This window comes from Corvus brachyrhynchos, unplaced genomic scaffold (assembly GCF_000691975.1).
Source record: "Corvus brachyrhynchos isolate BGI_N302 unplaced genomic scaffold, ASM69197v1 scaffold63, whole genome shotgun sequence".
Classification (NCBI taxonomy): Eukaryota; Metazoa; Chordata; class Aves; order Passeriformes; family Corvidae; genus Corvus; species Corvus brachyrhynchos.
Window position 1 is genome coordinate 1029884 of NW_008237227.1, and position 10374 is coordinate 1040257.

The 10374-nt window shown below is 55.3% G+C and overlaps 1 protein-coding gene across 1 annotated transcript in view; it reads right to left on the bottom strand.

Annotated features, from left to right (window-relative positions):
• Positions 1–611: 611 nt before the first annotated feature.
• The window catches only part of EPHB1 (EPH receptor B1), a 48247-nt gene continuing 38484 nt past the window's right edge, over positions 612–10374 (bottom strand). The window contains 7 exon segments of the mRNA XM_017729409.1: positions 612–2263; positions 2860–3015; positions 3441–3634; positions 4147–4296; positions 6390–6605; positions 6883–7130; positions 8153–8275. Of these exon segments, the coding sequence (XP_017584898.1) occupies positions 2155–2263; positions 2860–3015; positions 3441–3634; positions 4147–4296; positions 6390–6605; positions 6883–7130; positions 8153–8275 (1196 nt within the window). The 3' untranslated portion in view covers positions 612–2154.

The window sequence follows — 10374 nt, forward strand, 5'->3', positions numbered from 1 at the left end:
ACAGGAGGGACAGTGCCCCCACCCAGGACATGTGGACAGGTGCTGGCAGCAGGCAGAGCACAGGCTTGTCCCCTTGTGCTCAGGGGCAGCAAGCAAATCTGGTGAGGCATCTCCAGGCATAGATGGGAATACGATGGGGCAGATGGACGTGGAGCAATCCCATGGTGTAGCTGGATGTGGGCAGCCCCATGGCAAGGACAGACACAGGGAAAACCCAGAGCCCAGGTGGGCATGAGCCATCCTCACGGCAGTGATGGACACAGGGCATCACTGCAGCACAGACAGACGTGGGCTGAGAAGTAAAGCAGCCCCTGTAACACAGCCGGATATGGGGCATCCCTGTGGCTCAGGAACACCCCCAGGACATGGATGGATGCAGGACACCCCCATGGCGCTAGCAGACGTGGAGCATTGCCACGGTGGGGATGGAAGAGCGAGGAGGATGGAAGGTGAATGAGAGGGTCTCCGTGTACGCGTGAGCCACCGCGCCACCAAATCGCGGCTGGCACCTGCAGCCCCCGAGGCACAGCCACGGCCAGCCCGTGCCAGCGCTCCCCCACCACGCGGGTGCCAGCACAGTGATGGATCACTGCAACTCGCACACAGCCCTCTAAGTAAAAGCCTTACTAAGAGTTCATTCGTTTTATACACTCCCGGCGCGATCCGCGGAGGGAAGTCAGATGGCCCAGCCTTACAATATTCTGGGTAAACACTGACACGTGTCGGGCAATTTTAACCAGATCAATTTGCCTAGGAGACCAATGGAGGAACCAAAAAAAAAATAATAAAGATCAAATTAAATACGGGGAAACATCCGCTGGGAGAGGCTATAAAGAAGAGCAGAAAAATACGGAGCAGGATGGACGGATGGACAGAGACACACAAAACACTTGGACCTACCTCTGAAGCCATGAAACCTAAGTCCATAAATCAATATCAAAATCCTTAGGTCCACAAGATGGGGGAAAAAGTCCTCCATAGCCATCTTCCAGACATCACCGAGGCCCTGGAGGCCTGAGCAGTCCATTTCCCAGAGCATCTCTCCTCCTCCAGCAGCCACCAACCCCGTCACAGCCACGCGGCGGCTCCTCCGGTCCTGTCCCATCCCCGCGGCGCCAGCCGGCCCTTGGCATCCTCCTCCCCACGTGCAGGATGCCGAGCACTTCCTTCACCGCCGGGTGCTTCCCGGCTGCCTCCCGCCCCTGGGGGCTGTGGGCACAACCCCTGTTCCCCCCGGGCTGGGGACCGGCCGGCTGCTGGCCGCAGGGTCAGCGCTGGTCTTCGGTCACGGACAAGCAGTGAGTCCACGGAAGGTTGACAACATACACAGGCGCACGAGCGCGCACACACACATGGGAACACCTCTTTCCATTTTCCAGGATGGAGAGTTTGTTTTTTTTTTTAATCCTCTTTTTTACCTTTTTGCAAAAAAAATGCAAGCAAAAGAGAAAAAAAAAACCAAAACCCAAGGTTTTCTATTGAAGGTACATCTCTTCTTCAATATGAAGACATTAACTGGATTGAGTCGGATCCCCCATGCAGTGGTCAGCGAAGTCCTTTGGTAGTTGCCGGAGCGGCACCTGGGTGGGATGGCAGGGAGCTGCAGAGACATCTGAGGACACTTCCTCCCAGTCCGTGAGCAGAGAGGGGAGCGGGGTGAGCCGGGAGGGCCAGGGCAGGGAGGGAGGGCAAAAGAAGAAAAAGGAAGGTGGTTTCTCCGGACAGGATGCTCCATCTCATGCCTCTCCCTTCCCCAACAGCCCCTTCCTCCTTCTCAGTTTCGACCACTGCTCACTGGTGGCAGGATTGGAGTCTGGTCTCTAGGGTTTGGGTTTGCTTCCCCAACGCACATTGGTTTGTCTTCATCGTTTTTTATGATTTTTTTTTGTTTTGCTTTGCTTTTTAAATATATGATTTGTACATATTTATATGTATTTATACGCTGTTCCCCATGACATTGGTAAGTGTGCTTCTGTTGGTGAGGAACGGAAGTCACCAGTCAGAGGTGAGTCCCAGGAACGTCCTGTGGCTGCGGTCACAGTCCCCAGGCAGTGGCAGCTCCTGTCCCAGCTCTGCCCCACCTCAGTTCCTCCCCTCCCACCTCTGCCCTCCGCTGCGCGCCCTCCCCGGCCCCTCCCCGTGGGACAAGGGACGTCATGCCATCGAGGTCGGAGACTGGCTCATCTGTACTCGCATGGACTGGACGCTGTTCAGGATCTTCTTCTGGTGCCCAGCCAAAGTCACCCCTATTCTCAGGAGGTCTCTGGAAGACAGACAGACAGACAGACAGAGGAAGGTCAATGGGCAGCTGAATTTCCTCCACAGAATCATGGAATAGGCTGAATTGGAAAGGATCCACAAGGATCAGAGTCCAGCCCCTGGCCCTGCACAGACCCCCCAACAACCCCACCCTGGGCATCCCTGGCAGCGCTGTCCAAACGCTCCTGGAGCTCTGGCAGCCTCGGGGCTGTGCCCATTCCCTGGGGAGCCTGGGCAGTGCCCAGCACCCTCTGGGGGCAGAACCTTTCCTGATATCCAGCCTGAACATCCCACGAGGTGTCCTGGGGGACACCGTTCTGTTCAGGTGGTGAACCTGTTTTGCTGTTGCTAAGGGAGGTGAGGGATGTAAGCTCAGCTGGAACATCCACAGAGCCCAAACACGGCCCTGCGAGCATCACTGGGTCTGAAAGCAGGGAGACACCCACACGTTGACCCCCAGCTGGTGACTGTGGCCTCCTCCAGACTCTGGGTGACCAGTGTGAGGGATGCTCACACCTGTCCTTTGCCCTGAACTGACCTCCCCACCTCCCCAACTGGGCAGCACCCCGCTTTCAGGTGGCCCTGGCACGGCCAACTCACTCGGACGTCATCTGGGCCACCAGCTGCAGGGAGGTGAAGCCAGCCGTCAGGAAGCTGTCCCGGTACTGGCTCATCTTCACAGCACTCAGCCAGTCGTCTACTGAGGTAAAGGCAGTGAAGTCGGGGATGGAGCGGTCGAGGAGGGGCTGAGAAGGCCTGAAACAGGACACACTGCTGGGGACGAGCCCGGCCAGCACAGGGACACACTGCCCAGCCCACCCCTGGCACCCCTGTGCTCCCCCCAGCACACACCCATGGGAGGCCATGAGGAAGGCGTGTCCCATGGGAATACCGCTGTGCCAAGCAGTGCTCTGCAAGCCCGCACGTTGGATTCCAGCTGCGGGAGCCACCGGGATGAGGCGTGGGCAGAGCAGCCACCGCACCCAAATGGTCACACGCCACAAAGAATCAATAGCAAAGAATTATTGCTGTAGCTTGGCTGAAAACTGCACGTTCTTTGTCTGACTGTCAGGCAGAGCAAATACAGACCCCCCCCCCGCCCCCGCCTAAGGATTTATGGATTCTCGAGCCGCTCGGGGGGCCTTTCCCCACGGCATGGGATGGTGACAGGGAGCACTCACACAGCGGTGATGGTCGCCACAGTTTTGAGGCTTGCCGGGTTGCGGATCATTTTGTCCAGGGTGTTGACGATCTCGGTGAAGCGCGGGCGGGTGTTGCGGGCCTTCTGCCAGCAGTCCAGCATCAGCTGGTGCAGGGCGGCCGGGCAGTCCATGGGCGGCGGGAGCCGGTAGTCCTGCTCGATGGCGTTGATGACCTGAGGATGGATGAGGACGGATGAGTGAGGGGGAAAGTGGATGAGGGACTCGGGAGGTTCCCTGAGCTGCCTGTGCAGGCAGAGGGGCTGCAGGCAGTCGGGAAGGCACGGCCAGCCCAGCTGATCAGCAGCCAAGGGAGCGGGAGGAGCCGGGGGCTCCGCGAGGTTAATCTCCGCTCTGATGCTCCGCGGCTGCAGTTCCTCCCAGCAGAGAGCTGCCACTCATTATCTCGGCGGATCTCGCCGGAGTACAGCAGTCACACTTCCAAAGCTCCTTCCCTGCTTGTAAACCCTCTGAACATTTTCAAAGGCCCTGCAGCTTGCTGAAGTCCAATTACCAGCCCACTGGCTTTTCTTCCCAATTTCCCTCCTTGCTCACCAGCCTGTTTCATCTCCAAACCAAGTGCTCCCAAGGCTCCTGGAAGGAGCAGAGAGCCCTTCAGGCAGGGATTTCTTTTGGGAATGAGCACCCCCTGGCCCCCAGAGCAGTGTGGATGACTCCCAGTGCTTACGTCTTGGTTGGACATGTCCCAGTAGGGCCTTTCCCCGAACGACATCACCTCCCACATGACGATGCCGTAGCTCCAGACGTCGCTGGCCGAGGTGAACTTGCGGTAGGCGATGGCCTCTGGCGCCGTCCACCTGACAGGGATCTTCCCCCCCTAGAAAAAGGGACTTCAGCTGAGAAATGTCTCCCTAGGTAGAGGAGGCTGGATGCCCACAAGCCACAGTTGTGGGGTCATCCCACACAGCCCAAACCATGGGTCCCTGGGGACCCCACCAAGGAGTGGGCAGGTGGCACCCGATGGGATGAGGAGGCAGGAGCCATAAACAACTCCATGAACGTATCTTGTACCTGCCCAAAAGGGCTTAGCTGAACAAAACAAATGGGTTTAGCCAAGGATTTACCCCACTGACTGACACCACCCCACTCCAGCAGGACCCAGCACATCAGTGGCCTGTCCCCCAGGCCCCTTGCCAGGGAGTCACGAGATGACAAGGCTAAGCATGACTGGGCTAGTGCTCGTCACAGGTAAGGAGCCACAGGCATCCCCATCCCTCAGCCTTCAACAGAAACACGGCTGAACTGAAAGCATCCTCTACAGATTTATCTGAGCTCCCACAGCTGCCAGAAGATCCTTCCAGCCCTGCTTTTGGAGTGGAAGGCAAAAAGAAAAACACCTTTAAAACCCAATGGAAAGCACTGGTGTAGAAAAGTGCCTTTGGCAGAGAGCTCCTCATTTCTCCCAAAGGCTCAAAATCAGGCTCAGCATCTCAAGCCACCCCGCCAAGCCAGGGCAGGTTGCAGGGCCAAAGGCCATGCCAAGGGCGCAGGGATGTGAGCAGGGGCAGCACGCACAGAGGGATTGCTCCCTGGAAAAGCTCCATCAAATAAACACAAAAAAAGCCAAGGGATAAGGAAAACCACAGACACGCACGGGAATTTTCTGGGGGCAGGACTGCTCTGTAAATCGTTTAGCACAATCGTTTTCCGTAGCCTTTCCGAGGACGCGTCAGCTGCTCTTGAAGGATGAATGGCAAAAAATTTGATTTGACTAACTACAAATGGAGAAATTAACTGCTAGGTTGTTTTTCCTGCCTTTTCCCCAGAGCGAAAAGACTGCTGTGGGAGGCAGAGTGATGCAATCGCAGGCACAGCATCACTTCCCAGCTGCCGGGGAGATCTATTATGGCCTAAATTAAATAAAAACACAGATGAGATAATCTCTTTTTATCTCTGAAGGTGGGGAAAAGACTAATTCATGCCTCGTCTCAGCAGCTACTGCTGGGGTATTTGAAGGAAAAATAAAAGCTGGGTGTCTGCTCAAAGGCTGCTGCCTGCTGGAAGGGTCTGGGCAGGGAGCGGGGCAGGTCCCGGGGGGACAGGAACATCCCATTGAGCAGGGGAGGGACAGTGAGGGGCTGCAGCTGGGCCAAAACATTGAGTCAGCCTTAAAGGCATGCCCCTGGCTTTCCCATTTTGGCAGCAGGAGCCAGCCCTGGCACCTGGGCACAGCCCAGCAGCCCGAGGAACTGCTTTGGCAGGAGCTGCTGCAGCCTCGTGCTGGCACCCACTGCACGCTCTTCTGATTAATCCATTAGATGAGGCCAGCGAGTTGCTCATCCCTTTCCCCTCTGATCATCCTGAACACCTCTCAGGGGCTCACAAGCAGGACAGTGGCCATGCTGGGGAGCTGGGGGTCCCCTGGGGTAGCCAGGAGCAGGGGGAGAACAGAGCTGCCATTACCTACAAATGAGTTAATCAAGGAAGAGAAGGGTGGCTGGGGAATGGCAGAGCTCCCGTTAGGCTTGTCTCTTTAATTTATGCTTGGAACAAGTTTCCAGCAGGGAAAAGCAAACCAGACCTGGAACACTGGGGGAAGGGGAGTTAAAACACCAGGAGTTGCTGTGATCTCCCTGCCTCCCCTTCCTGTCTCTCCAGGGACTCCTCTGTGCACCTTTCCTCCACAGAGGAGAGGGAAGAGCCTTATCTGGAAACTGCAGAAGGCAGAAAGGTGCTTAAGGGAGGAGGGAGCTGGAAAACTTCTAAAAAGGAGGAAGAGAAAGGAGGGAAAAGAGGAAAATTTGTGGAAACCACAGCCAGGACCTCTGGATCATGAACCTATGTGGTGGGAACGCTCATGAGGTGCTCCCACCTATGCCAGACTGTACATCCAGCACCCTTCTGCCAGGTTCAGCAGGTGAAGGGCACAGGGAATGCCAGGGAGGAGAACATCCTGCGGGAGGTACCTACCAAGGAGCTGGTGTAGGTGGGGTCAGACGTATCGTCCTGCAGGTAGCGCGAGAGGCCGAAGTCGGACACTTTGCACACCAGGTTGCTGTTGACCAGGATGTTCCTGGCAGCCAGATCTCGATGCACATAATTCATCTCTGCCAGGTACTTCATCCCAGCAGCAATCCCTCTGAGCATTCCCACCAGCTGGATCACTGTGAACTGCCCATCGTTTTGCTGCGACCAGAAAGAGCAGGCACTGGGTGAACATGCAGACCCCACAGTGGCACCAGGGCCACTCACCCCAACCTCAGGAGGATGCTGCACCTCCCCAGAGGACTCCAGCTGCCCTGCCTGCTTAAAACAGAGGTAACCACCCCAAAGCACACATTTTCGAGATGTATGGCACACTCCAGCCAGCTCCCAAGTTAAGCAAACAGGCTGGGATGTACAAACAGCACACCAACATCCCATTCCCAAATCCCACGGCCCACGTGGCCCCGCCTCGCCTCACCCGCAGGAAGGAGTCCAAGGCCCCGTTCTCCATGAACTCTGTGATGATCATGACCGGGCGGCTTTTGGTGACCACCCCTTCGAGGCGGATGATGTTGGGGTGGTCGAACTGCCCCATGATGCTGGCCTCGCTCAGGAAATCCCGGCGCTGCTTCTCCGAGTAGCCGGCCTTGAGCGTCTTGATGGCCACGTAGATCTCCCGCTTGCCTGGCAACTTCAGGCGCCCTTTATACACCTCTCCAAACTCCCCTGCGAGCACGAGATGGAATCATTTCGGTTGGAAAAGACCTCCAAGATCACTGAGTCCAACCTTTGATCAATCCACGCCAGAGCTACCACCTCCTCCTCCTCCTCCACACTAAACATTGCAAAGAGCAAGGGGGCCTTGCCCAGCCCACTTGTCCTCTTTCAAAGGGCCAATGTCTGCTGCTGGGGACATGTTTAGGTTTGCAACCTTCTCCAAGGTGACAGACACATGCAGAGGCTGCAGCCGCCTGTGCAAACCCCCACAAGGAGATTTGCAGGGAAAGTGCATCAACATTTAAGAACTACCTCAAATACCAAGTGTCAGCATTGACAATCTCGGCTGCCTTTCTGCACATCACTTATCTTGGGGTGGGAAATAATTGGGCTGTTTACATTGCTGCTCTCTGATTTAAAATACAGAGAAAGCAGGACAGCTTTCACTTCACCAAAGCCAGATTTGCCTGTGGAGGGATTACATTTAAGCCACTTTTGCAGCCACTTTGCCTTGATGAGCAGTGATACATCACTGAACCTGATCCTAACCAAACTGACTCATTGCTTCCTCACAGCTTCCCCTCCCCGGCTTCTCACTTTCTCCTCTATGAGTATGACACAGTTATTTAAAAATGGCAATAGAACAGCACAGATCACACACACACACATGCACATGTGTGTATCTACACACACGTATGGGAATATGGCACAGACTACAGTGAGATCGGGCCTTTCTTGTTATCTCATGGAAAAGCCACATGGGAAATCCCAAGAGGCCCCGTGGTCAGCCAGTGAATACATTCCTGGAGCCTTTCCCACCTCAGAGGAACTTTGAGAGCATACAACAACCTCATGTCCACCCTAGCCCCTCACAAACCCAGGAAAGCTTGATGTTTCAAGGCTTCATTGAGGGCTTCCAGGTGAAGGACCATGTGTGTTCCCCCACAGAGCTGCTCCAGGTGGGTGCCTGGCCACACAAGAGCAGCAGAGAGGGCAGAGAAGGATGGGCAGCAGGAGACAGAGAGACCCACCTGCCCCAATGACTTCTTCAATCTTCACAAAGGACACATCGATCTCCTTGGCGAACTCTCGGACGGCTTCGTTGGGGTCCTCGTAGGTGAAGGGGTCGATGTAGATCTTCATCCCCGGAGACCCTTGTTACAGGGACAACAGGGACAACAGCAGAAGGGAGACAATTACAGAAACAGAGTTAATAGAGTTGTTTGGGTTGGAAGGAGCTCAGAGTACCCCCATGAGCAGGGACACCTTCCACTAAACCAGTTTGCTTCAAGCCCCACCCAACCTGGCCTTGAACAATGCCAGGGATGTCTCTGGCTGCCCAGTCTCTGGGCAGCCTGGAAAACCAAGAGCAGTTGTACCATGGCCAAGGACTGGAGACCCTTCTGTCCTCACACTCTCCACTAAGTGGCTGCTATCACTGTGCTCGCCTTCACAGACCCTTCTCATCCTCTTTGGGCCACCAATTCACCCAGATCTCCCCTGAACCTCCTCCTCTCCCTCTCTGCCCTCCTCTCCTCCACCATTCTCCTTCCTCTTCCTCCTCCCCGGCAACGGGAGCAGTTACAGACCTGAACTACAGCGCACCGGCTTTATGGTGAAGGCTTTATGAGGCTCCACGCCTTAGTGAAGAAATATTTATTTACCCAAAAAGGCCTCTGATGGCTTTGTGGCGGCTACTAAATTGACAGAGTGCAGCAATTATAACCAACAAGCTGGATGGATCCGTGAAATACGGCTTGGCTGGACGCCGGGACACGCGGGAGGTCCCTCACCCGGGGCAACGCGTGGTAGCAGGATCTGGCCACGCTGCAGGGACACACACACAAAGTGGGCTCTTGCCCCTTTCCAAGGGGGAAAAAGCAAAACCAGCTCCCCAGATTTCCCAAATGGGGTTGCAGACATCGAGTTTGGATGCCGGGGGCTTGCGGAGCTGCCAAGGGGCATGGTGGTGGGGCACGGTGAGGTCACAGGGCTCAGCGGGACACCGGTGTTGTACCACCACCCAAAAGGGACCTACAAGGGGCTGCGGTGTCCCCCTGGGCGGGGGTCAGCTTCCTGTGCCATTTCTCACACAAAAAGGGGACCATGGATGGCACAGCAGCCCCTCAAGGTCATCTCTGGTGGAGACCAGGCAGGACATCACTGCCTGGTCCCCTCCCTAAGGCACCTCGCCCTTACAGGGACTAACAGCACTCAATTACACTGCTCAGGACCTTTTCAAGGCCATGATTCCATCACACTGGTGCTTCCCAGAGCCCTTCCAGAGCTGGCATACAGATGGATGCATGGACCACAGCATCACCTCTGCACCAGGAATCTAAATCAGCTCCCAGCTGTGAAACAATTCAGGAGAAGGCATGAAAGCCTCTCAGTGGGCACTGCTGGTGCCAAACAGCCACCAAGGGAGAGCTGCTTGTGGGGCATCGAGGACTCAGGAGGGACCAGGCAGGAGCATCCTCACCCCCAAAAGGGGCCTTTGGGGCAAAAGTTCTGCACCTCAGAGGCAGGGAAGGCTGCAATGAAGCCATCTGTGCATCTCCCAGTTCATAAATCCCTTTATGGCTCTGTCTCATACACTTTAACTGCCCCATAAATTCTTTTACAAGAGCAGCTGATGCTCCAGCCAGGATTACAAAGGGATTTACAGGATCGTAATGGAGACTGGCTCACTGATCAAAATATTGAAAAAATAGAGGAGAAAACAATGCCCAAGTTTCCTGTCCGCTGTCAACACAGGCTGGTTTTCAAACACCCTCTGACATGCCCCAGGCTCTGTCCACAGCCTCAGTAATCAGCAGGATGAGCTCCCCCCTCATCCTCATCCCATCCAAATGAGGGATTGGCCACCCAAACCCATTCCTCATCTCTGATGAGGTCAGCCCCTGGCTCACCATTGCCACACCAGCAAAAGCTGGGTGAAATTCTGGGTACCAGAGCACACCACCAAAGAAAGGCACCCGTGGTGAGCCTGCCTGCAAAGAGCTTTGTGCTCTTAAAATCATCCCAAGAATCCTGAAAGCTGGATTAGGCCATTTTTCACTGCTGCAGACAATGGCAAGTTTTTTATCACTCTTCAAAAGTTGAAGCACTCTGCACCACGACCCTGACCCCAGCGTCCAATTCCTTCTGGCATCAAGTTTCCCTGGCAATAAATATAATGGGGACAGAGAAAACCCTTCGTGCTGAATTGCTGATGCTTCAACAGGAACTTTTCTCAATTTGCCCAAGCTAT